Source organism: Pan troglodytes, chromosome 6, assembly GCF_028858775.2.
Source record: "Pan troglodytes isolate AG18354 chromosome 6, NHGRI_mPanTro3-v2.0_pri, whole genome shotgun sequence".
Lineage (NCBI taxonomy): Eukaryota > Metazoa > Chordata > Mammalia > Primates > Hominidae > Pan > Pan troglodytes.
Window position 1 is genome coordinate 53,786,847 of NC_072404.2, and position 26,960 is coordinate 53,813,806.

The following is a 26,960-nucleotide window of genomic DNA, read 5'->3' on the forward strand; positions in this document are numbered from 1 at the left end:
CAGGAGGTATATGGTGGGGGAGAGCAGAATAAGGGAGGAGAGAAAAATGAAAAATGATTACTTATGGTTAAGAAGTTTCTTTACTGGGTGATGAAAATGTTCTAAAATTGATAGTGGTGATGGTTGTACAACTCTGAGAACATACTAAAAACCACTAGACAGTCTATTTTAAATGGTTGAATTGTGTGATATGTGAATTATATCTCAATACAGCTGTTTTAAAAAGTTCTGAATTGTTATTTCTTCAAAACGATGGATGCTTTGCTAAATTGGCAACATACACTAAGAACATGAATGTCATTAAACACCTTTGCCTAGTGGCTGAACCAGAATCCCAGCCCCAGGACTACTGTTGAGGCCACATTCTAGGTCCCCAAGAGTGGGCTCCTTCACACCAGGCACAGTACCTCACTATAAACTCAGCCTACAGACCTGATGGCCAAGCAGTTCCCTGCTGGGCCAAGGAAGGGCTGGAGGAGGACGGCAGGGCCACTTGGATGCTAGCCAGGAGCAACTGGAATGGGAAATTCTTAAGTGTCTCTGATATGGCACAGAATGACCTCAAAACTCAGGTGATAAAATTCTTGGATAAAAAGAATTGCTGGGTGTGGTGGCTCACAGCTGTGATCCAAGCACTTTGGGAGGCTGAGGCGGGCAGACTGCTTAAGCCCAGGAGTCCTGGGCAACGTACAAAACCTCATATCTACAAAACAATATAAAAATTAGCTGGGCGCAGTGGCACACACCTGTAGTTCCAGCTACTTGGGAGGGTGAGGCAGCAGGACTGCTTAAGCCCAGGAGTTTGAGACTGCAGTGAGCCATGACTGTACCACTGCACTCCAGCATGGGGGACAAAGCCAGACCCTGTCTCCCTCAGGAAAAAAAAAAAAAAAGCTAAAAACCAGAATAGGCAAATATATAGAGATAGATATTAGACAAGTAATTGCCTGGGGCTAGGAGGTATATGCTGGGGGAGAGCAGAACAAGGGAGAAGAGAAAAGATGTGCCTACCAAAAGGATGTGAGGCCCTGAGCCCAGGGCAGGCAAGGCATGGGACTGCCTTATTTTACCCTGGCATTTAGGACAGTACTCCACAAACCACAAATTCTTATAAATCACAGCCAGTGAAAGTATGCTCAAAATCCAGAAAGCTCTTTTAAAAAAGGTCTCAACACTTTGAGATGTTAGTCTTGAAATAAGTTAATGTTTCAAATTATATTCATTCCTTTAAATGGATTAAATTGCTATTTCTTGACCCGGCAAAATTTTACCTTGGTAGATCATTCAATAAAGCAGCACTGTGCCCTTCTCTAAGTCTGTGGTTTTGTACCGGCTCCTGCCATCATTTTTCACAGCTCTTTGAGGAGCAAAGAGGTGGAGGACTTGGTAGACACTAAGTAGCAAGTTGTGATAAGAATCAGAAACAGACACCAACTTCTTGAATCTCAACTAAGGTTTCTTTAGCCACATTCTACACAAGGATAAAATCTTAAGCCATTCATTAAAATCTTCAAAATTATATGTATTTGATAATAAACATCACATAGAGCAAATGGTTAAGTCACTAACACATTCTCTTTAACAGCAATTTCAGTTTTATAAAACTACTTTCAGATATTGTTTCATTTTGTATCATGATTTTTAAGTTTTCTCACTGCAGCTGGAATTAATTTCATTACAATGAGAGGAGGAAGGGTTTAAAAATTAAAACGGTGTCTTCTAATTTTAAAATGTTAATTTAACAAAATATTCCATCCTATTTCAACATTATTAAACATAGGCCAGGCGTGGTGGCTCACACCTGTAATCCCAGCACTTTGAGAGGCCAAGGTGGGTGATCACGAGGTCGAGATCGAGACCATCCTGGCCAACACAGTGAAACTCCGTCTCTACTAAAAATACAAAAATTAGCCGGGCGTGGTGGCATGCGCCTGTAGTCCCAGCTACTCGGGAGGCTGAGGCAGGAGAATCACTTGAACTTGGGAGGTGGAGGCTGCAGTAAGCCAAGATCGCGCCACTAGCACTCCAGACTGGCGACAGAGTGAGACTCCGTCTCAAAAAAAACAACCAAAAAACAAACAAAAAACCATTATTAAACATCAAAAGAATCATTCAAATACACTGGTTTTATCAAAAAACATGAAAAAGCCAAAATATAAATTTTCATGTTAGCTAGGCTTCCAATTTCATTTTATCCTAAGCAACTTAGGTCTCAGTTTTGTAATGTGACATTAATATAATGTTTATGGATGGGTGTGATGGCTGATGCCTGTAATACCAGCACTTTGGGAGGCCCAGGTGGGCGGGTGGCTTGAGCCCAGGAGTTCAAGACCAGCCTGGACAACACAGTGAGACCCTGTCTCTATGAAAAATTGAAAATTAGCTGGGTGTGGTGGTGCACACCAGTAGTCCCAGCTAGTCAGGAAGCTGAGGTGGGAGGATGCCTTGAGCCAAGGAGGTCAAGGCGGTGAGCCATGATTGTGGCACTGCACTCCAGTCTGGGTGACAGAATGAGACCCTGTCTCAAACAAAACAAAACAAGAAAACAAAAGATAATGTTTATCATGTCCACCTCCACAGCACAATGAGATGTAATTATAATAGGAAATATGATGGGTATGTTTCAGGGAGAATGAGCACATCTACCAGTACTGAATCAGCTTTGATGTTCAGAAACATCAAAGAAATATGGTCTCATCACTTAACACAGATGATACCTTAGAAGTTTCGTTTGTTTCTACTCTAAATAGAAGGGTCTTCTTTCCAGAACGACAGATCCGATGCACTGTGGAAGAAAGAAATATAAGGAATTACAACCTAAACCCAAAACTGGCCCCAGGAAGAAACTAGTTGGAATGGCAGAAGGAGCTCCCAGCTAAGAGCTGTGTTGGCTGGGCCAGCTCTCTAGGCATCGAGAGGGGAGTGGACTCAGGTGGGCTTGAGTCCTCAGCAAGAGAGAGACTCCAAATGCTGCAGCTGTGACACCCCACAGTGCTCTGAGTAACCAAGGCAGTGGCGGCGGGGTGACAGAGGCTGTTCTTTCTGTCACTGGGCTCCAAGGGGCAGGAGCAAGCAGGGTGAACACACTGAAATGCAAGACTGACTGCGCTACAGGCCGTGCTGAGCTAGAGCCTCTGCCTGGAGGGAAAGTACCAAGCTCCCAGGCAACAGCTTTACGAATTCTGGCTACTACACCAAGTCTAAATACATGACGATTTTCACAACATCAATGAGAAATTGTTCTTTAAAGTCTGAATAAATAAATTCTAGCTTTTCTTTTCAGTGTCTTAAAAACAAAGCAAAACAGACATGAGCAACATGAAGTGATATGTTTATCCAACTGTGTGTTGTTAAATCAACTTTTAGTTAAAATGTTAGAGAGGGACAAATAAGTACAGTGTGTCGATGTGCGGTGCTGTGAGCACACAGACCAGTGATCAGAACACAACACCTACGGCCTCTTCCATCCTGACAAAGTCTCTGCATGCCAACTCCAGCGACAGGGTGCTAGGACAGGGCAGGGATGAAATACTGAAGGGAGACGTCTTCATGAAGCAGATCAAAATGCACCATCTTGTTATTCACAATATCTGGGAAGAGAAAAGCCATGATTTTAGAGACCTAGTGCAGCACACACATTTTGATCTCTACTTTTTCAGAACAGCCTTCCCAGCCTGCACCTCCTGTTTTAGGCATCTGTCTTCCCTGAGGCAGCTGCAGAGACCACAGTCTCTCACTCTCACTGCCACAGCTGAGGCTGCATCACGGCCCCAGCACTGGCGGCTCCCTGTGCGAGGAGAGGAAGAGTGAAGCGGCCCAAGCCCTTGGCAAAACACCCAGCAGGCTGGCTTCCTGGCAAACCACATTCACCCACATGAGCATCCTTCTGCAGGGAAGAGCAGCTCCTCACCAGTGAGTGGAGGAACTGTGCTGAGAAGAGCCAAGAGCCAGGATCCCCCAACACCTGGGGCAGGCTGTGTCACACACTGCTACATGGGATGGATCCCTGCATCTCAACGGTCCTACCAATCCCGTGACGGCCATGGGTGATGGCTAAAATCCAAGGCATCAGGCATGCAACCAAGCAGGGAAGTACAGAGCACATGAGGGTGGGCAGGAGCACACAGTGTGACAACCACTGAGAGCTCGGGGAGCTGCAGCACAGCAGCTGAGGAAAGCTCTCCAGCAGATATGAGTGAGTGACAAGAAACCATGTGTGAGCAGGCTGCAGAGAGGCCAATCCCAGGAGATGGGAGGTTGGGGAAAGGACCAGAAAGGACAAGCAGGAAGACAAACATTCTTTAGGAGAGGTGGTGCAAGGGCACAGGAGAGGCAGAGACTGAGGGTGGCAGGACCTAGCTAGAGGAGGGGACAACTGAGCCGACACCTGAAGGAGACTAACAGAGACAGAAAAGGGGCTTTGGGAAGTTAAGAAGGTATGAGAAGTTCAACCCACGGTGTTTTAAAAAAAATTTTTGCTACATCACAATTTGCTGGTCCTCCTTTCTCTGCTACACGTGGGGACACCAAAGTGAATGTTGGGAAGACACTTGGCTTAGTCAACCACCTTTGATAAGAACTCTTCTGTGTTCCTCATCAGCCTTGGATTCAGAAGGTCCCCAAAATACCAAGTTCAAAGACTGATGTTGTGCAGCTCAGGGGCCCCCCACACCCTGTGTTTCCACACTCTGCAGACAGGAGGGGTATTTCACTCTCTCACCATTCACACTGTGCTTGTCAGGACCAAGGGTCTGGGCATTGTACAGGAGCTTGGGAGAAGTGCAGCCATGAGGCCCAGCCCAAACTATGAATAAGGAGTCCCTTTACATGACCTTCAGGCGATCTCCATGCACATCAAGGTTCTCAGAAACACCTTTAAGGACCCTGCACTGCCACGCAGCTCCCACTATGCTCAGCCCTAGAAATATGACATCGTCCATGTCAAAGTTCCTTAAAATGCAGCACAGGTACCTCACCCCAAAACTCCCCATGATCCGGCCTAGTCTAGCTTCTCCATCTCTACCCTCAGAGCTGCTTCTCTGGCGATATCTCCTTCTGTGCCCATCACTCCAACTGTGTGACACCTTCCCCAATTCCCAAACACCCATTGCCCCTCCCATGGTCTCTTCTGATTCTCTTCATGTCTCTCATTCAAAAGGGCTGGTCCTTGACATTGCCACCTAGAATCTTCTGTTCCTTCTCTACAGCACACTGCAGATCCGAAGGGGATGAGGTGCAGTGTTGGCTCAACCTCCCTCTCAGCTCAGCCTGGGAGCTATTCTACAAAACGTGGAACTTCAAATCCAGGATGCAGTCGCTTTTAGGTTGCTGTGATTTCAGTAGTAAGGTGACAAAAATGCCTTGAAAAGCTCTTGGCAGGTAATGCCTATCTCATGTGTGGTCAGTAGATGAAGAGTGCTGGAGCAGGTGTGTGACCTCACGAGATGGGGCCCAGCCAGAATCAAGAGGCAACTGTTAACAACCAGCAGCCAAGGGACAGATATGGGGCAGCGAATGCAGGCCAGCATAGCCAAAGAAAGGAAACAAGGCATCACAAGGGAAAACTTAAATCCAAGCCAAACCGTGTCTGGCACTCTGAGCAGGTCAAATTAGATGACCAGGGAGAAGGTGGGATGATCTGCACCCATTCTCCCGATGGCATCTCCAGGTGTGCTGGCCAACTGAGGCAGCACACAACCCACCTACCAACCAGTGTGGCTGCAGGTTTCAGGCCCTAACAGAGTGCCCAGGGGTTGTTTCTCTGCTGCCACCTTAGGTACTTCTGAATCTAGGAAAATTAAAAAAACCCCACTGTTCTAGGAAGCTAAAGTCCACATAATTGAGCTTTTTTTTTTTTTTTTTGGATTTATGAGACTATATGCAATCTGTTAGACTAGAGTTGACTGCAGTATTTAGAATATGAAAGAATATGAAAAACAAAACACAGAAGCACACTCACTGCATAAGGCCTTTGTGGGATTTACTTGTTGTCCAGCAAGAAACTGTAGGAGCTTCCTAATATCTATGTGCACTTCAGCCATGTGTTCCACGTTTCTGTCTTCATGGGTGCTTTCAGAGGCTAAAATGATAGGAATGCATTTAAATACAACATCTTCCCACGTAAAAGGAAACCTGGAGATAGTCAATGCGTTTTACTTAAATAAATGATTCACTTTAGCACTGATTTTAGCATCCTGAAGAAATACTGCAACTTGTAAATGTTGTCATTCATTAAGCATTAGGTCCTAACTATTTAAAATACTATGATAATTTCCAAGGCATCTTTATTTACAGGGGACTTGAAATATAACTCAATCTCCCTCTTTAGGTCAAAGAAAATTGTATTTATTTGTACTCACTATGTATTTTAAGAGTGAAACTATATACATTAATACAAGGCCTGTCATTCTGAAGTGGAATTAAAAAAAAGAAAGAAAACATCCTTTCTACCTCTGAGAAAGTACCAAAGATAAGTCCCACCTTATGTTTATTAAAAGAAACAAAATGAGTGACATCAGAATGAATCGCTTTACACAATATTATCAAAGGCATAACCGTATGGATTTCACTCTGCTGGAACAGGATGCTCTTAACTAGAAAGTAAAAATTCCTTCCAACTCTATGCTAAAATCTGTGTTTATATTCAAGCAGACTTGTAGTAACTTAAATGTGACTAGGGCCGATTTTATTGGTTCTGGCACACTTATGTATCATAAAATGATTTTCTCATCATCCCCAGGTGTTTCTCCCCTGGTCCTTTACCTGCTTTCCTGCTCAGGCAGCCCCTGCTACTGTGCAGCTGCCACTTTCCAGCCATGATTCTAACCCCCTCTTGGCTTATAACTCACCAAACTGTCCAACCGTCCCCTCTCTCCCCACTCGCTGAACTGACTCTATCGTCCCTTATTACCTTGTATGAGATGAGAAATGTGATCAAGTGAAACAGTTTTGCATCTGCTACACTAATTTCATACATATGGAAGTAACTGAAGGAGGAGACTATAAGAACAAATGTATCTACCTTTCTGAATCCATGCCAGGTGAGAAATAGAAATCTTTAGGAGTAGGACAGGAGTTGAATAGCTGGAAGGGATCTTGGAGGTTATGTAACTTGATCCGAATTCTACAGAGGATGGAGACCCTGCACAGATCTGTCAGCTACTTGGTGGCACAGCTTCTCCCCCTGGTGGCTAACTGCCCCACTACACCACAGGGGTACGTAGTCCAGTCTCAATTCCTTTGTTCTTCACCCAAGCATGAAACAAAGTCAACTGAATTTCAACCTTTTTACATGAAGAGACCTCAACAGGTAGGTTATCTGAAACAATTAACTTATCCAAAGCAAAATATAACCCACTAGAAAACTTACCTAATGGAGGATTTCCAAGATCTTTAAAATGAGTTGTAACACATACTAATTCAGTTTCTATTTTCAAATTCAATTCTCCATCTAGGTTTGCTTCAATAACCTGCAAATTGAGTATTTTACATAGTCTTAGAAAAGGAAGACAAAAGGAAAAAAACTCCATGGGCAACAGCTTTCACACAACCAGATGACAAAGTACCCTACAAAACCTCAGAACACCTCAGAGCACACTGAGACCCCCGTGCTATCAGGGAAAGTGAGAAGATAAGGCCCAAGAGCCAAGAACTCAGAAATCTCCCAAAAATCTCAAAGGGGAAGTCCCCCTGCCTGCCTCCCGGAATGAAGAACTCAGTGAAGATGTGAAAACAGGTGGAACTCCGAGAGGACTTGCCAGGAGACTACAGCAGCACAAGGGCAGGGCTCTAGGGAGGGCTGGGTGGAGCTGATGAGAACTCCCTCACAGCAGGAGAGAGTCCTGCACTGAGAAGGAACCACGGGAAGTAAGAGCCTCACCTGAGCAGAATGGGCACCTTGGGCAAAAAAAAAGGGAATGAAACTTTAAATGAAGGAAAAAGAGGGACAGATCTCACAAAGTCCTGGGGACGTGGTGAGGATGCATGTTTTAATATTTTGTGGTTACAAAGAACAGAGAATTCTAGAGTCATTAAATTAGAAAACTATTTTGGTCCACTTTCACTCCTACAATGAAACTTCCTCCTAAAAGAACCAGAAAAACCAGCCGGGCGCGGTGGCTCACGCTTGTAATCCCAGCACTTTGGGAGGCCGAGGCGGGCGGATCACGAGGTCAGGAGATCAAGACCATCCTGGCTAACATGGCGAAACCCCGTCTCTACTAAAAATACAAAAAATTAGCCGGGTGTGGTGGCAGGCGCCTGTAGTCCCAGCTACTCGGGAGGCTGAGGCAGGAGAATGGCATGAACCCGGGAGGCGGAGCTTGCAGTGAGCCGAGATTGCGCCACTGCACTCCAGCCTGGGTGAAAGAGCGAGACTCTGTCTCAAAAAAAAAAAAAAAAAAAAAAAAGAGAAATGAACAATAATAGACGCTATGACACAACAACATAAATCAGAATTAGGGAAGCTCAGACATGAGATGACCAGAGAGCACCCACATAAAACACAGCTGACAGCACAGGAAGTAATTAGAAACATAAGGAAAAATTTCAGAAACAGAAACTAGTTTAGAAGGAAGACTAGAGCAAATAGGCACCACAGAGAGAATAGTAAGAGAAACTGGGATGGAAAGGAGAAAGATAAAATTTACCAAACAGAAACAAAGAGTTAAAAGGATCTGACAAAAAATAATAAAGACGGTGGAGAAGATCCAAGCCCTCTGAGTCCCAGAAGAAAAACAAAGCACTGGAAAAGAAATGCTATCAACTACAGCTCAAAACTTTCCTGAAGTGAATGAAGAGTTCGGCCCACATATTGAAAGGACACACAACACACCTGGGAAAACTGACCCCGGATAGTCAAGACAATTGGATTGAAAGAAAAATGGGAAAAATCCCCAGGGTATTTAGTCCCCACTTTCAAATGAATAAATCCAAGCTGTGAAACAAAATCAGAATGGAGTCATTCTTTTTGATAGCAATAATATACACCAGCAGACAATGCAGTGCAGTGAGCCAAACTGACATTATAAACACATGATAACCAATGAAATCCTATTCCTGTGAGTCCTTCTTGAGTGATATGCTAGAGAATAGGCTTTTGATAACCAAAAAAATCATTGGAGAAGTTACAGCATAAACAGTGTGAGCCTTATTTTGACCTTTAGAACCAAAACTAAACAACAGGAATGAAGAGGACAGAATAACGTGTAGTAATAAAATTTTATGCTCTGATGATGTAGACATAATATAACCATTACAAAACAGGAAGGGGGAAAATGAGAAGAATGTGGAAATCAGTGTCTTATTTTTATAAAATATAAATCAACCATTTGTCATAAATACACATTTAATATGACTATAAGGCCTTCAGAATCTCATGAGAACATAGCCATTTATTTAGAAAATAAATTCACATGTTGGAAAATGAAATGTCCAAATCCAGAAGGGTCTGGGGCTGCTGTTGGGTTACCAGGACTGAGGATGGCTGAGCCAAACTCCACACGCCCAGGCTACCAGACTTCTGCCACCCCCTCACATACCATCGGGCACCCCTCTTCTACTCCTGCTCTTGCTGCCCGGGGACTGTCTCCACAGGTCACAAGGGACTCCTTTCCTTTGAAGCTCCTCTACCCACCCCAACAACCAATCAGTTCTTTTAACTGGATGGAACTTAGAAATGAAGCATATGCCACAGTATGGTTTGAGGTTTTGCTAACCTATCCTGGTCCACTCCCGCACCTACAATGAAATTTCCTCCTAAAAGAACCAGTGCCTGTTATTTCTCTTTTTGATGTTGATATCTGCCCAATGTTAAAGCCTAGGAGGTCTCTGGAAAGCCAGTGTGTAGTCTGCTGGATAGCATTTTGCCATCTAGTACTACAAAAGTGCCACCTAGCAACTGGTCTTATTTAGGGCCATTCCATCCTCACAGTGTCACAGAAAGAAAACAGAGAAGGCACTCTGTCTGCACGGCTCTGTATCAGTGTCCATGTTTACTGAATACAATTTAGTGTTCCTTGTTCTTATTCCTTAAAATTGGTGAACTCTGAATAGTTTTCATTCCAGAAACAAAGTTTTTCTAATTTGGGTGAGCTCTTATTTCTGAGCTTTTCACATTAATAGAAAAATAGTGCCCCAAACTTACCTGTTGTATAATCTACTTTGAATGAGAAATACTCATTTTCAACCCTTTTCTTTCATTAATCCAAAAAAATATATTGTTATATTTCCTAACCCGCTTTCCTACAATCTGGAACAATAGCTGACTGAAATAAAATATATAAAACAATCTTTGTGAATATGCTAGACTGCTTAGTGGGGCTAAGGCTAATACATGACCTTAGCTCATTTGTTCCAAACAACCACACACCCAAGATCTGTAAATTCCCATTGTTTTGAAAAGCAATGGTTTTAGATATAAATAAATAAATACTTATTAAAAAATGCAACTTATAATGGGCCTAGATGCACTTCAGGCTTAAATGTTCTCTTGTGTTTTCTTCAAATTCCTAAGAATCTCAGTAACAGAACATTAGATTCCAACTCCCTCCTAACCATTAACACCTGGTGCCTAGCACATGGTGGCCTTAAGTCAATACTTACTGAAGAAACTAACAAACAACTAATTCTCTGAACACTGGTCACTCATGTCTATTTTAAGATTCAGTTATTTGGGATATTATACACAACAACACACTTGATTTCTTAAGTATCAGGGTAAGATCTTTCAATGATTTCCTTAAAATAGTCAACTATTGTTTATGGAATGCTGACTATACTGGGCACCTAGTAAAAATTATCTCTAAATTTTAAAAAACTGACGAAGCCCCTGTCATAGCTGCACTGTTATCCCCATTTGGGGTAGTACCCAGCACTAGGGTACTCACTGCACAGCGCAGCCTGGAGCTGGACCCAGGTGTGTGGCTCCAATGACTCCCCTCTTCCATATCATGACTCCTAAACATAGACTCTGGTTTCTATCATTAGGTGACCCTGCAGAGCCGTTTCTCAGATAACATTTGAAGTACAATATAGTATGGCAATGATGTGGTTTGTTTTGGCTCAGCACCCCCACCCAAATCTCATCTCAAATTGTAATCCCCAAGTGCTGAGAAGGGGCCTGGTGGTAGGTGACTGGATCATGGGGGCAGCTTTTCCCATGCTGTTCTCTTGATAGTGAGGGAGTTCTCATGAGATCTGATGGTTTTAAAAATGGCAGTTTTTCCTGTGTTCTTCTCTCTCCAGCTGCCATGTTAAGACGTGCCTTGCTTCCCCTTTGCCTCCTGTCATGACTGTAAGTTTCCTGAGGCCTCCTCAGCTATACAGAACTGTGAGTCAATTAAACCTCTTTTGTTTATAAATTACCTGGTCTCAGGTAATATCTTTTTAGCAGTGTGAAAACGGAGTAATACAGGCACACATCACAAAGTACTGCTACATGATGTGGTCTGAAGACAGGCAGCATTGACATCCCCCAGGAGCTGGTCAGAAACAGAGCCTCAGGCTCCAGCTCAGACCTCCCAAATCAGAACCTGCACTTTAACCAGATTCCAGGGGATTCACACGCTTGGTAGAACTTAGAAGCAATGTCTTAGAACATGATGTCAATTCCCTCCAGTTCTTGCTTCTTTTTCTGCTCCTGCATGAGTCACATACAACCCACCCCATCAGTCACACCTCACATTTAATGAAAGGAAGTAACTGGGCATCTCTAATGGGAAGGTGGGCATTTTTAGTGTGTTAAGTCTACCCATTTTCCTTAATTCTACTGCCTGTAATATTCAGATATAGAATTCTGGATACCCAGAAAGACCTCATTATGTACTTTGCTACAGTAACTTGTGTACTTTGCTACAGTAACTTGTTAACTTTCCATTTAGTAATTCCAGATTGTAGTAGCCTCTCCACAACATTTCTATGTTTTTTTAACTCCAAAAAAGAGAAAACAAAACACCTCTGATGATTCTAAGCTATCCTTCTACCTCTCTACCTTGCTGACTCATTTTCATTGAACAGAAAGAACAAACAAATGCCATCCTTCAATTAACGGCCCTGTCTTTTCTCTCCTGGGCCTCTCTGAATTTCTCTGGAAGTCCCCAGGGTATCCCCAGATGAAGCCAGCCTGACAACTGGATCAACATCACTGCAGTCACAGGTGACACCAACGTCAGCACAGTGCACACTGCTTCATGGAAAACAGATTTTATAGATTAAGTTAAGAAGGAAAAGCTTTGAGTTACACAGGTCCAATGACAGCATTGCTCTTAGTGAGCAGAACTCTAGAAAAAAACAGTCAAATGTACGTTTTCTAGGCTTCAAAATACTTTTGTGATTTCAAAGACCTCTTGAAGCTAAATGTTGTTCCAGATCCATGCAACACTTATTGCTGCCTACTGAGTGGCAATCCCACACTGGGCAGTTGGGACACAAAGATGATTAAGATGGGGTTTCCCTTATCAAGAAGCTGGTGGTTCACGAGACCTTCAGAGATCTTAGCAGGTGATTTACCATGTACACTGGACAGCTCAGCTCCATGGAGGAGGAGCTTCCAGAGGGGTGGTGGGGAAAGGTCTGTGATGAAGCATGAGAATGGCTAAGTGCCTTCCAGGGAGATGGAGTGAAGAAGCCATGTGCGAAATGGCAAAGAAACTGAACAAAAAAGAAGAGGCATTGTGGGGGAATACCAGAACCCAGCCTCATTCTGCAGGGAGGGTGTGGCAATACAACAGAGATGTGGCTATAAAGGTGGCCTGGTACACTGTGAAGATCAAAAGTTTATGCTTCATCAGGTGGACAGTGGTTTTTAGAAGATTCAGGGACATAACCAAGGGTGTTTTTTGGAGCAGGATAGGAGGGAGCAGGGGGCGGAGGGAGGGGCAGTGAGTGAAGGAAGAATTCACAATAACCCCAGGTATGAATGAGGATAACCTACACATTTCCCACCACTGTCACACACTGTAACATTTCGAGCCATGTGGCCATAGGAGACTTTCACAAAATAAACAGAAAATAAACAGAAATATAAAAGTGCCCCCTAGCTTGGTGTGAGGTGTGCTTGGAATAAAGGCTGCTATGGTGTGGCGTATCTTTGTCCCTGGCTCACTGAAAGACACTTGGCACGCAGACAGGAAACTCCAAACTCACTGTCAGTCATATCAGTGACTCACAGAAAAATACGGGCACGTTAGCAGATAAAAGATACAATGTTCCAGCCGGGCGCGGTGGCTCACGCCTGTAATCCCAGTACTTTGGGAGGCCTAGGCGGGCGGACCACGAGGTCAGGAGATTGAGACCATCCTGGCTAACACGGTGAAACCCCATCTGTACTAAAAATACAAAAACAAAAAATTAGCCAGGCATGGTGGCAGGCGCCTGTAGTCCCAGCTACTCGGGAGGCTGAGGTGGGAGAATGGCATGAACCCGGGAGGCGGAGCTTACAGTGAGGTGAGATGGCGCCACTGCACTCCAGCCTGGGCGACAGAGTGAGACTCTGTCTCAAAAAAAAAGAAAGATACAATGTTTCATCCAAAATATAAGAGGAACAACAGGCAGATTAAAGGCAAATATAAAAGCTTTCCTCAAAGAATTAGAGTTGAAAAGTATTGGGAAAGGTTTCTAAATCCAACTAGCAATCTGCAGGTTCTCAGCACCAGGCCAGGTCCTCATAAGTGGGAACTCAGTTAGGAGGTGCCCACCTGCATGGACTGCTGCAGGGTGAGCTGGAGAACCCACGCCGTCCCACCAAATACTTCAGAGTTCTTTTCTAAAGAAGTTGTGACTTACAAGGTGATTGCTGATGTTTTTCATTTTTTCCACAACACTCTTCATAGTCTTCAAGACTGGTAAATAAATACTAACCTACAAAACCAATGAGAAAAAAGCACAAGTATTAAAAATATTAATATACTCTAGTAATGACAAGGGCCCCATAACTAACTCTAGAACACATGCATGCTCAAAAACTGTGGGATACTATTTTACAATTTTCTGAATAAAGTTCTTTTAAAAATATAAAAAGAAAACCAATTCTATTTCACTAACTCAAGGATGCTCAAGCAAAATTAAAGAATGGAATGCCTGCCTCTGGTTACCTCAGCAACCATGTCCCCGTGGGCATTCTTTTGGCTCAAGAAGGAATAGGGCACTTCAGCTGAGATGCCCCTATATTGGTCCAGGGGGAATATAACTCAGGCAATCAGCAGGAGGCCCTCCTCTAAGGGACATTTACACCTATGATTCAGGGGCCTTTTCCATGCTCTGTGCAAAAACACGGCAGACAGTCACTGCATCACATCTGAGACTGTTACCAAGAGTGCTCTATAAAACACAGGCTTTTTCAAAATCAGTGTAGGTGCCATCTAGTAAAAGTCAAGTAATTATTTTACCCAGCATATTTCTGTACTTTCTTCTTAAACAAATTGTGAGCAAGAGGAAATGGGCCCTTTGGCATCATCTTTACTTTCAGGAGCTCTAGGATTAACCATCAGCATGACTGTTACCCCATGTTAGCCCTAAGCCATGAAATTCTTCTCTTCTTGGCTTTCGTGCACATCCAGATATCGCTCCTGACCGGCTGAGGAAAAGATCAAGTCCTGTGAAACCCAAATTGGTGTCTAAGGCCAAGAATACTAATAAATACTAATTGTCCTCCAAAAGTATCATTTCAGTTGTGTTTTAAGTGATGTTACTGAGCAAGACATTTTCTACATATAGGATGGCGTGACATTTCTATCATATGCAACATTTTTAAGATGCTTTATGTAAATAACAAAAGGCAAATAATCTAATGTTTTCGTTAAGTATCCTTTAAAAATAAAATATACTGCAAGACTACAACTAAAACTAGAGAATTCAAGTCATGCCATTTAATGTGGGGTGTACAGCAGGACTGCAGGCATCACCTACATCAGGATCTGGGACCACCGGTTCTTGTAAGTCCTTCCACAATTTCCTAGGAATCACCTTTATGGGGATGTCATGGGTCACAATGCGGCTACTGCTTGACATAGATAACTGCCAAGAAAAGAATTAATTTAAAAATATTTTTATGTTGTTAATATTAAGCAACAACAAAACAAACCCAAAGACCCGGGACAAAAAAGTTGAAATACCAAATCTAAGTGGAATGCTGTCAATTTATTCACTCAAAAGCCATTCGACCAATATTGATGGTGCCAATATTTATGGAACAGACTCTGGGTACTTCCAGGAACTGGGAAGTGTGGTGAATAAGACAAAAAGGTCCTTAGTGTTCCAGTGGAACAAACAGATCAATAAAAATGCAAACAAATGAAATTGTATGAAATGCTCATTATAGCCGTGAGAAAGCACTCCACAGAGACCAGGGTGAGTGTGGGGGAGTTTCCTTAGACTGAGGAGGTGACATTTCAGATACCACCAAAAGCAGGAGAAGCAGCAGCCATGGGAAGACAAGAACAAGGGGACAGGGTTTCAGGCTGGGGAAACAGCACATGTAAAGCCGTGAGGCAGAAAGAAGCAAGCCTGCTATGTTGACGCAACCAAGAGAAGGCCATTCTTTGGGCATAGGACACTCAGAGTGCTGCAGTTTCTAACAGTTAAAAGGCAAACTATATTTATTTCTAGGGGCTCCTATGAGACTCACAGACCAAAATATCTTGCACTTTTGGACAAAAAGTATTATACATTACTATCTTGCTTTTCCTTAAGCAATAGAAAAAACATACCAAACTTATACTGTGACATGAAATGCCCTAAATAGCTCTGAGAACTGCCTGACTGCAAAGAGTTGAGAGTTATGAAGAAAAGCTGGGCTGGGCGCCATGGCTCATGCCTACAATCGCAGCACTTTGGGAGGCCGAGGTAGGTGGATCACTTGACGTCAGGAGTTCGAGACCAGCCTGGCCAATATGGTGATACCCCGACTCTACTAAAAAAATACAAAAATTGGCTGGGTGTGGTGGTGGGTGCCTGTAATTCCAGCTACTCAGGAGGCTGAGGCATGAGAATCGCTTGAACCCGGGAGATGGAGGTTGCAGTGAGCCAAGATCGCGCCACTGCACTCCAGCCTGGGTGATAGAGAGACTCCGTCTCAAAAAAAAGGAAATACGAACCTCATTCTATGAGTAGGAAGAGCAACTCTGGATTGTATGTATGCGCATGAGTTTGTGTATTTGTGTGTTTGGAGGACAGCTGTGCACTAAATTCATCTGGCAGTAGCATATAAAACATACGTGTACTGAAGAACGAGGGGCCATTTAAAGGTTATTACAGCAGATGAGGCAGGATGGGAGTGGAGAGAAAACATGTCAAAGGTGAAAATGGATAGAAACCATGATTTCTAGACAAGGTGACAATACCACTACAAGAAACAGAGAGGCTGGAAGTTTTATCGCTTGGAAAAAGCAGCATTCTAGCTGAATGCATATGATAACAACACAATTTTAAAATGAGGAGGAACTGACTCTAATGCAAAATATAGTTATGGACCAGATCTTTAAATTTAAATAAACCAAACAGCTTTCAACAGTATTTATTGTTAAAAAGGCTAGGCTAACTATGTCTATTCCTTCGAGGCCAAGACTTCTGTGTCAGAAACCCTGACTCTCCTACTCACCAGCTCCACGGAGACCGTGAGGCAGGGAAAGTGTTTATTAGTCAGTTTGATTTTCAAAGCCCTGGCATTCTGGGCAGTCTTCAAGGCTCGAGATAAGTTTTCCGATGTTAGCTCTAAATAAATCTCATTGTTTTCTGCAGAGACACCCTCCATTTGAAATTCGTTGAAGAAGTTCTCCTAAGGGAAAAAAAATGAGGGATGAGGGAGGGTATTTGTGATCTTTCCAGTGACAATCTGCAGAGTGTGCAGGCCTCTCAGAAGCTTTTGCTCACCTGTTCCAGCTCACACCACATGCTCACTCCTCCATTAGCCAGCTTGTCACAAAGGATGAAGTTAAGCTTATCAGGGCTGATGCGGAGGGTGCAGGTTTTGGCAAGCTTGGCTATCATGTTACTGATTCCTAAAGCAGGGGTTAAAATAAGGAATTACTAAAATGCACATAATGTATCCTAGAGACCAACTTATTTTGCAGAATTTCTTGTTCATCAACTTCTCGGTGGAAAAATAACCACTTAACGTTGGTATCACACTGGAAAGTACTTTAATACCCCTGATGTCACGCAATTCTCCCAACAAACTAGGGGAGATGTACAGCACACATCATCAGTGTTCAAATAAGAAAACAGGCACCTACCAGTCATTCATTCATTCAACATGGATTTATTGACTACTAGGTACTGCAATACACAGTTAAATGCAAGGTTAGGCACTGTCAGGGTGGAGGGACGAATGGGGCCTTGAAGGAATGTCAATGCCTGATAAAGCCGTCTATGGGAGCAGTGGCCGCTTTTTTTTAAAGCCACGTGATCGGAATCAAGTTTCAGAAACGTCCCGTGAAAGCCGCCTTCATCCCCACAAGTGCCCTCCGACCCGCCTCGCGCCCTCCCGGCCCCACCCTCCCGCGGCCTACACCAGCACCCCCATCCCGGCCCCATCCTCCCGCGGCCCCTTCCGGCGCCCATCCCCGTTCTGATCCTCCTGCGCGGTCCCCACCGCGCGCTCACTGCTTCCTTCCGTTCCTCCCTCGCTCCTCTCCGGCCTCCCTGCTCACGTGTGAAGTGGTTCAGACAGGCCCCGTCCACGATCTTGGCCCGAAACTTCATGGCCGCGGATGGCGCAGCCGCGGCGGGCCTCTGTGGGTAACAGAAAAGCGTCGCGCCCTGAGTGTCCCCGCCCGGAAACACGGCGGCGCGAACAGTGGTTCCGCCCGGCTCGGGCTACGCGAATCTTACCAGGGTTGTCTCCGGGCCACGCCCCGGAGGAGGTGGGGCTAGGGGGTCACGCCCTAGAGGAGGTGGGGTCACGGGTCAAGGATCACAGGTCACGCCCCGGGGGAGGTGGGGGTCCCAGTCTCCGGGTATGCCTCCGCGCTGCCGGGTAATGGTGGGATCTACTTTTAGTGAGGCGGAGGCTTCAAGCCCCAGATTTGGGGAGGTGGTTCTGAGAATTCACGTTTTGAAAGAATTTTGTGACACCTATTTCAAGTGTTATTTTAAAATATCCAAATAAAATTAATCGTTTATAAAGGTTAAACAATATTATCTTAAATATACCTAAGGTAGAGCAGCTTTAAACCCTCCAGCCTCAGATGACGGTACTGGTACTTTGGTATTGAAGCATCTTGGTGGATTAAGGTTCTGAAAATTGTTTCAAATGACTTCTAAAAAAATTGAACATATTACTGGCTAGTTGGTAAAGACGGGAAGCTTAAAGAACACTGACGTTAAGTGATAATTCTGCAGTTTGCCTCAAGACGAACTTCATTACATCCGATAAAATTCTTATTAGCATAAATAATGTCATTAGGATTTTTTTAAAAGGAAAGAAATTTTAAAGGGGGAAATGAAGCAACAATTGTATCTAATTTGGTTTTTCAAAGACTAAAGATTATCTGTGTTAACAATTGTTATTTTTAATGTCCTTTGCAAATAGACTAGAACCTTGTCTTTAACTTGACACATAGAATCAAGATAATGATAATGCAGATGATGATGATGATGATTTTGAGACGGAGTCTGGCTCTGTCGCCCTGGCTGGAGTGCAATGGCGTGATCTTGGCCCACTGCAACCTCCACCTCCCGGGTTCGAGGGATTCTCCTGCCTCAGCTTCCCAAGCAGTTGGGATTACAGGCACAAGCTACCATGCCCGGCTAATTTTTGTATTATTAGTAGAGACGGGGTTTCGCCATGTTGGCCAGGCTGGTCTCGAACTCCTGACCTCAGGTGATCTGCCCACCTCGGCCTCCCAAAGTGCTGGGATTATAGGCGTGAGCCACCGCGCCAGGCCCAGATCGTTTTCAAAGACACATGCACACATATGTTTATTGTGGCACTATTCACAATAGCAAAGACTTGGAACCATCCCAAATGTCCATCAATAATAGACTGGATAAGGAAAATGTGGCACATATACACCATGGAATACTATGCAGCCATAAAAAAGGATGAGTTCATGTCCTTTGCAGGGACATGGATGAAGCTGGAAACCATCATTCTCAGCAAAATATCACAAGGACAGAAAACCAAACACCACATGTTCTCACTCATAAGTGGGAGCTGAACAATGAGAACACATGGACACAGGGAGGGGAATATCACACACTGGGCCTGTTGGGGGGTGGAGGCCTGGGGGAGGGATAGCGTTAGGAGAAATACCTAATGTAAATGATGAGTTGATGGGTGCAGCACACCAACATGGCACATGCATACCTATGTAACAAATCTGCACATTGTGCACATGTACCCTAGAACTTAAAGTGTAATAATAATAAAAAGGTGCAAAATACAAAAATTGCAGTTTTTGCCTATTTTAAGACTATAACATGAAGCAAAATTCTAATCTTCATTGTCACATGCAAGTGTTTGCCAAACCAAACTTAATAGATCACTTTCAAAGTTATGCCAACAGGCAGGGCAGGGTGGCTCTCTCCTGTAATCCCAGCATTCTGGGAGGCCGAGGCGGGTGGATCATCTGAGGTCAGGAGTCTGAGATCAGCCTGGCCAACATGATGAAACCCTGTCTCTACTAAAAATACAAAAATTAGCCCGGCGTGATAGCTTGTGCCTGTAATCCCAACTACTCAGGAATCTGAGGCAGGAGAATCACTTGAACCCAGGAGGCGGAGATTTCAGTGAACAGAGGTCTGCCACTGCACTCCAGCCTGGGCGACAGAGCGAGACTCCGTCTCAAAAAAAAAAAAAAAATGTTGGCATAACTTTTTTTTTTTTTTGGAGACGGAATCTCGCTCTGTCGCCCAGGCTGGAGTGCAGTGGCGCAATCTCGGCTCACTGCAAGTTCCGCCTCCCGGGTTCACGCCATTCTCCTACCTCAGCCTCCCGAGTAGCTGGGACTACAGGCGCCCGCCACCACGCCCGGCTAATTTTTTGTATTTTTAGTAGAGACGGGGTTTCACCGTGTTAGCCAGGATGGTCTCGATCTCCTGACCTCGTGATCCGCCCGCCTCGGCCTCCCAAAGTGCTGGGATTACAAGCGTGAGCCACTGCACCCGGCCATGCCAACATTTTTTATTTGCCCCATATGATCTGCAGGAAAAAGCCTGTTTTTTAATTTCCTCATGAATGAGTTTTGAAGAGTTGAGCATCACATTAAATAAAGTGGCTGCTAGTAGATAAATGAATATAATTAAAGAATGTATCTAAATAAACTTTGTAAACAATGTTTTGTAACATCTTGATCTTTAGTGTAAATTGCTTAATTTTATGTCATAAAAACTGATAAAGCAATTTTTTAAACTTCCTAAGAAGATGTGATATGATACATTCTGCATGGACAAAAGCCCAAATAATATAGGAATTTGACTCAAGAAATAGAAAATAAAGCTGCAATTATCTTTTCTTGGAAGAAGAAAGGAATCTTTTATGTGCTCTTGCAATTTTCTTAAACAGGTTTAGCAAATTAATTCATCAACTTCAGAATTGACAATTAAGTATATTGACACTACTTCTCTACTTTCCAAATGATTTTGAGGCAAGGAATGTGATCTCTAGAGATTTCTAGAAGCCCCATGTACCACTGAGTTTTCTAATGCAATGTATATTCATGTTCTCATCTAGCTACAGTAAATTGCCTTCTCACTTAAGAACTGCCAAATGTCAGGGATTAGTAAATCAGTCACACAATGATTTGGGAAACAGTGTTCACGCTGTTCGTTAAGTTTGTTTAGTGGGGAGGTAAATGCCTTAATCTTGTCTTAGAAACTGAAATAAACAGTGGTGCAAATAAAATGTCATTCAGGATGCATATAGTTGGAAGTAAGGGAAATAACCTCTCTACAGCTGCAGATGGTAAACTCTGTCTAGGTAAGTATTTGGCCAGTCTCTTTCAGCTACTTACTCATCTTCTCTAGTCCCTGGGGGAAGAGACAGCAATTTGCAGCCCTGTTGTTAGCAGTTACTGTTGGAAAAATTACCCAGGGGAAACAACGTGACTAGCTCACATGTTACGCATCAAATTTGAAAGGCAGTATTTGTCTTCTTTTTTTAACATGAGAAAACTGTAAAATGAAGGAAAGCATACCCTAGAGGTGGCATGAGTGAATGTCTTTTGACAACTGTACTTGTTCTAAGAGATGGGTTTTTGCTTAAGCAGCTCTTCAAAGACTCTTCTCCTCTTTTAGGTGTCAAAAAAATTCTTCAATAAATTCCATAGATACTTTTCTAAATGAACATTTGTGGAGCACATGAGAAGTGTCAGGCATGGTGGTGAGTGATGGGGATTAAGGAAAGGGACCAGCCCCTACTCAAGAGGAGGGTGATCAACATTTATTGGATGGCTTTAAAGCACTATTTAAATATTATTGATCAGTAGGGTGAGATAGATAGCTCTCATTTTATAGCACTCTGCACTGATATCATCACTTAGATAATATAAACACACGTAAAATAAGTATGATTCTTCCCATTTTATTTTATTTTATTTTAGATGGAGTCTTGCTCTTGTTGCCCAAGCTGGAGTGCAATGGTGCAATCTTGACTCACTGCAACCTCCGAGTCCTGGGTTCAAGCGATTCTTTTGCCTCAGTCTACCGAGTAGCTGGGATTACAGGCACCTGCCACCACACCCAGACCATTTTTTGTATTTTTAGTAGAGATGGGGTTTCACTGTGTTGGCCAGGTTGGTCTCAAACTCATGACATCAGGTGAGCTGCCTGCTTCAGCCTCCCAAAGTGCTGGGATTACAGGTGTGAGCCACCATGCTCGGCCTATTATTCCCATTTTAAAGGTGGGGACAGATAGAATTGGCAATGTTGGCCATGGCATGCCCTACCTCACACTCTTGATGAGAATCTGCATCACTGGATTGCTGAGTGTCCAGTGACCCACATGCTCCTGCTGACTGGACCAGCTCTATTTACACTTGACCTTCAGGAAAACAATTGATAGTGTGGAAATAAATGAAGATCAACCAAATGGAACAGGCAAAGCCTATTTATTCAGAGTCAGCCATTATCACTTGCATTTCGGCAGAGACTCAAAGGCAGGCAGAGAGGTAGGAACGCTTTATAGTGGAAAAGGAAGGAGAGTATAGTGAAGTAACAGAAGAGGTTACAGAGCATGTTTATTTACCAGCTAAAGCTAAAGCGGCAAAGGAAGGACAGGTTCATCCCTACCCTTCTGCACCCCCTTATTTCCTCCTGGGAAATATTACTGATGAATAACATTTTATATACGGCATTTTGCACATGGTAAGTTTTTTAGTCAAAGGATATATTCATCTCAATTTTTATAGATAGGCCAAGTTCCCTCCATAAATGTTATACCTATTTGCATTTCTTCCAGCAACGTGTGAGAGATCCTGTTTCCCCAAAGCCTTGGAATAAAACATTATCAAACTTTTGGATCTTTCTAATTTCATCAGTGAAACATGGTACAGTATAATTTTTGCCATTTTTCTTAAGTAAATAAGCTTGAATATCTTTCATATGCGTCTCTAGATGATCTGTTTACTGGCCATTTTTCTATTGGGTTATTGATATTATAATTGCTTTCTTGGGACTGTGTATATATTGGAAAGATTGGTCCTTATAATGTCAGTTGTGAATATTTTTTGCATTTTAAGTTTTGTTGGCCATGCAGAGGTTCTTGATTTTTATATAGTGGAATTTTTTTTCTTTTGTGGCTTCTAAATTTTGAGTCATATTTAGGAAGACCTTCCTCTATTCAATACCATAAAGGAATTATCCCAAGTTTCCTTGTTAATATTTTTATGGTTTTATTACCTACTTGTATATATTTTACCATACTGGGAGTTTGTCATATTGTAAAGTGAGAAATATGGATGGAATTTTATTTTCTTAATGACTGGATAATTGTCCCAAGCCATTTGTTTTCTTCCCCCATACTCTTTTGAGATGCTACCATTATCATACACCCAACTTCCGCATACATGTAAATATATTTTTGGACTTGTTTGTCTGTTGTTGGAAACAGGCCCCCCAAAATCTGGCCATAAAGTGACCCCAAAACTGGCCATAAGCAAAACCTCTGCAGCACTGTGACACGTTCATGATGGCCATAACGCCCACGCTGGAAGGTGGTGGGCTTACCGGAATGAGGGCAAGGAACACCTGGCCCACCCAGGGCGGAAAACTGCTTAAAGGCATTCTTAAGCCACAAACAATAGCATGAGCTATCTGTGCCTTAAAGACATGCTCCTGCTGCCGTTAACTAGCCCAACCTATTTCTTTAATTCAGCCCATCCCTTCGTTCCCCATAAGGAATACTTTTAGTTAATTTAAGATCTATAGAAACAATGCTAATGACTGGCTTGCTGTTAATAAATACGTGGATAAATCTCTGTTCGGGGCTTTCAGCTCTGAAGGCTGTGAGACCCGTGATTTCCCACTTCACACCTCTATATTTCTGTGTGTGTGTCTTTAATTCCTCTAGCGCCGCTGGGTTAGGGTCTCCCCGACCAAGCTGGTCTCGGCAGTCTGTTCCATTGGTCTATCTGTTTGCCAGTATCATACAGTTTTAACTATTGTTTGATACCTATGTCATAGAGCTATTTCTTTTTGTTGATTTTTTTTCAGAGATTTTTCTGGCTGTCCTTTTGCTAAGTTTATATTTCCATATGAACTTTAGAATCAATTTTATTTAAAACATACCCCCCTTTGGGTTTTTAAAAATATATACGTGTCTTAATTTTTAAAAAACTTTTTAATTGAAAATATCGAACATTTATAAATCTAGACAGAATAATATAATGAAGCTCCATGGACTGGCAGCATTCAACTTCAATGATCATTTCATGGCCAATCTTTTTAATGAATTTTCTTATCCATTTCTTCCTCTTTTGTTATTATGGAAAAGATTCCACATATATCATTTCAACTTTAAATATTTAAATATGTAAATAAAAAGTTTGGATTTATTTTTAAATCATCATTTTAGTACCATTATCATACAGACACCTATAATTTATTTTTTTCAGACAGGGTCTTGCTCTGCCGCCCAGGCAGGAGTGCAGTGATCATGGCTCACTGCAGCCTCAAATTCTTGGACTCAAGTGATCCTCCCACCTCAGCCTTCCAAGTAGCTGGAACTGCAGGTGTGCACTGCCATGCCCAGCTAATTTTTTTATTTTTAATAGAGACAGGGTCTCACTATGTCACCCAGGCTCATCTTGAACTCCTGGAGTCAAGCAGTCCTTCTGCCTTGGCCTCCCAAAGTGCTGAGATTATAGGTGTGAGCCACCATCCCCAGCCCAAATTATTTTTTTTAACGATAATTCTTTAATATCTCGTAACTGTCCCATAAAGGCCATATTTTTCTGCTTTTTAACTGAGATCAAGTTACATTTATAAATTAACTTAGAACTGACATCTTGACAGTTGAGTTTTCCCATTGAAGGATACAGTATATGGTACATCTATTTTTCCATTTATTTTACTGAAGTCTTCTTTTTTTTTTTTTTTTTTCTCCAGACAGGATTGCCCAGGCTGGAGCGTAGTGGCTCGAACACAGCTCATTTGAAGCTTCAACCTCCCGGGCTCAAGTGATCCTCCCACCTGTCTCCTGAGTAGCTGCAACTACAGGCATGTGCCAAGACGTCTGGCTAATTTTTAAATTTTTTGTAGGGATGGGGTCTTGCTGTGTTGCCCAGACTGGTCTCAAACTCCTGGGCTCGAGTGATCCCCCAACCCTTGGCCTCCCAAAGTGCTAAGATTACAGTTGTGAGCCACTGCACCTGGTCTTAAGTCTTCTTTTAGTCATTCACTGCTGTTTGGGATTTTTTCACATAGATATTTTACTTTCTTCTTTTATTTGATGTTTATTATCTAAAGATAATAATGGATTTTGTAAGTTATACCCTGTTGTTTTTATGAATGATATTGATTTATATATGGGAATTTTGCATCCACGAACTTACAACAGTTTTTCCTTGTTTCTAATTATTTTTAAATAGACTCTATTGCATTTCAAGGAATTCATCAAATTATCTGCAAATGGTCATGGTCAGAACTCCTCACTAATTTTTACCTCCAATTTAAAAATTACTGGTTTCCTATCTAATTGCGCTGACCAGTGCCTCCAGATCAGCACTAAATGATAGTAGTGATAGTGGACATCCATGCCTGGTGTAAATAAATGAGTCAGTGAAGGCAAAGATGCTATTATGGGAAAGGCTGATGATGAGACTACCTTCTTCTAAATACAAAATGAGTTTTCAATGCTCTAACAACATGAAGCATCCTTAAAGACTAAACTATGGCAAGGATATTTAATGTACTTCCATATTTTTTATTAGTAAAGTGCATTTACTTTTTACAGGCAAGTATGAACCACTTTGAGGTTTTCTTCCCACTCCCAATTCTCAATTCCTATGGCTGCGGTATCATCTAAGAGAATAAGCATTCTTGAATATTCTGGACATGTGGCATGGCCTTCTGTACCAACTCTTCTAGATGTGCTTGCCTGGTGTGCCGTGGACCCTGAATCGATATAAACAAGTATACTTCGGGTGTCCCCAGTTGCTAAAGATATTAAGTTTCACACATAATAAATATTCAGAAACTGCATGCTGAAAATAAGAAAAGAAAATCAATGCCTTATAATGAAATTCATCTCAAAGAATCCCAATGAATACTGATATAATTTTAAATTATATACTATTTTTTTTTCGAGATAGTATCTGGCTCTGTCACACAGGCTGGAATGCAGTGGCATGATCATGGCTCACTGCCACCTCTACCTCCTGGGCTCAAGTCATCCTCCCAGCTCAGACCCCCGAGTAGCTGGAACTACAGGCACACGCCACCGCACCTAGCTAATTTATTAATTTTTTGTAGAGACAGGGTTTTGCTATGTTCCCCAGGCTGGTCTTGAACTCCAGGGCTCAAATGATTTACCTGCCTAGGACTCCAAAAGTGATGGGATTACAGGTGTAAGCCACCACGACTGGCCTATATACTTTTTCTTTTCTAACATAACTATTTTCAAATATCAGTCTAATGAATGAGAAAATAAGCTACTGGAATAAAGAGCTTATGAAAAGATAAGTAGAGGGAGAGGAGGATAATATGGCGGCCAAGTGACCTCTCTATTCCGCTGTTTCTCCCCTCCACACTCCTTGCTGGCTGTGCCGAGGAGCAGGGGCGAGAGGGCTTGTTGTCTAAAAACCAGAACTATGAAGCCAACTATAAGAACAGATAATATGAGCCCAAATGCATATGAATACATAATCAAATACGAAGCTCTACAAATATGCTCATTTCTAACATATATGTATTGTTTTACCTTTATTTTCTCACTATTTGGCCAAAAAGTGTCATAAAACACTTGTTTTTACATGATATAAAATGTCTTCTACATCTCTTCAGTTACTCCCTGTGGCTAATTTAAAAAATGAGGATCTATTTCATTTGCCTTGGTGAGTTTCAGGGGATTTATAAGCTAACAGTTGATATTTTCTCCCACTGGGTTAGGAGTTTTACTTGTATTATCTGATATTAAATCTTTATCCTCTATTCCTTTGAGCTTCTCTCTGCCTCTGTCCACTTCATATTGTACCATCATCTTCCTCCCCTATACTCAAGCAAGGTGAGGTAGTAACTATTACACTTAATAGTATTCAGGGAATGGAATAGTTGAGAAAGAACCGAGAAATTAAATATATATATTATAAAAAAGTGATAGCAGATGAGGAAGAATTTGACTCAGAAACTGCTTTTGCATTTGTCTGTCTTTTGCATTAAAATCCTTGTAAGCACTTTGAGCTCAGAATTGAAGATCAGATAAGCCTTGTGTAACTCATGCTTTTGTCATAATTATTCTCATATGTCACTTTACATGAAGCAATCCCAAGAAATTTCTCCCAGTGATAGAGCTACTCATATCATTTCCC

General features: G+C 42.5%; 3 protein-coding genes across 19 annotated transcripts in view; all 3 read right to left on the reverse strand.

Annotated features, from left to right (window-relative positions):
• Nucleotides 1–2,787, reverse strand: part of PKD1L1 (polycystin 1 like 1, transient receptor potential channel interacting) — a 193,538-nt gene extending 190,751 nt beyond the window's left edge. For both annotated transcript variants that reach the window (XM_016945694.4, XM_016945696.4), the window contains exon 1: nt 2,718–2,787. The gene's annotated coding sequence lies outside the window, so the exon portion shown is untranslated. The remainder of the gene's footprint in view (nt 1–2,717) is intronic.
• HUS1 (HUS1 checkpoint clamp component) lies at nt 1,436–17,860 on the reverse strand. Of its 4 annotated transcripts, none has more exons than XR_002944631.3 (9): nt 17,646–17,860; nt 16,867–16,994; nt 16,595–16,771; nt 14,905–15,012; nt 13,783–13,857; nt 7,370–7,469; nt 5,960–6,079; nt 3,456–3,590; nt 1,436–2,785 (listed from the first exon to the last, which is right to left on the reverse strand). XR_002944631.3 is itself a non-coding variant. In XM_016945698.4 (8 exons), exons 1-8 carry the CDS (start codon nt 17,695–17,697, stop codon nt 3,508–3,510), a joined length of 843 nt encoding a protein of 280 aa, XP_016801187.1. In that variant the 5' UTR covers nt 17,698–17,846; the 3' UTR covers nt 3,315–3,507. The 4 variants fall into 4 exon arrangements, 2 of the variants coding, with proteins under 2 accessions (XP_016801187.1, XP_063671413.1); XR_008548979.2 differs by having other exon boundaries at nt 17,588–17,807; XM_016945698.4 differs by lacking the exon at nt 1,436–2,785 and having other exon boundaries at nt 3,315–3,590; nt 17,646–17,846.
• Nucleotides 17,861–25,336: 7,476 nt separating this feature from the next.
• SUN3 (Sad1 and UNC84 domain containing 3) overlaps nt 25,337–26,960 on the reverse strand; it is a 48,009-nt gene continuing 46,385 nt past the window's right edge. For 6 of the 13 annotated variants that reach the window (XM_054687513.2, XM_063815346.1, XM_003318422.6 and 3 more), the window contains one exon: nt 25,337–25,637. In XM_054687513.2, coding sequence (XP_054543488.2) covers nt 25,518–25,637 — 120 coding nt within the window. In that variant the 3' untranslated portion in view covers nt 25,337–25,517. The remainder of the gene's footprint in view (nt 25,638–26,960) is intronic. The other 7 variants (XM_054687512.2, XM_016945706.4, XM_016945705.4 and 4 more) reach the window with 2 other exon arrangements.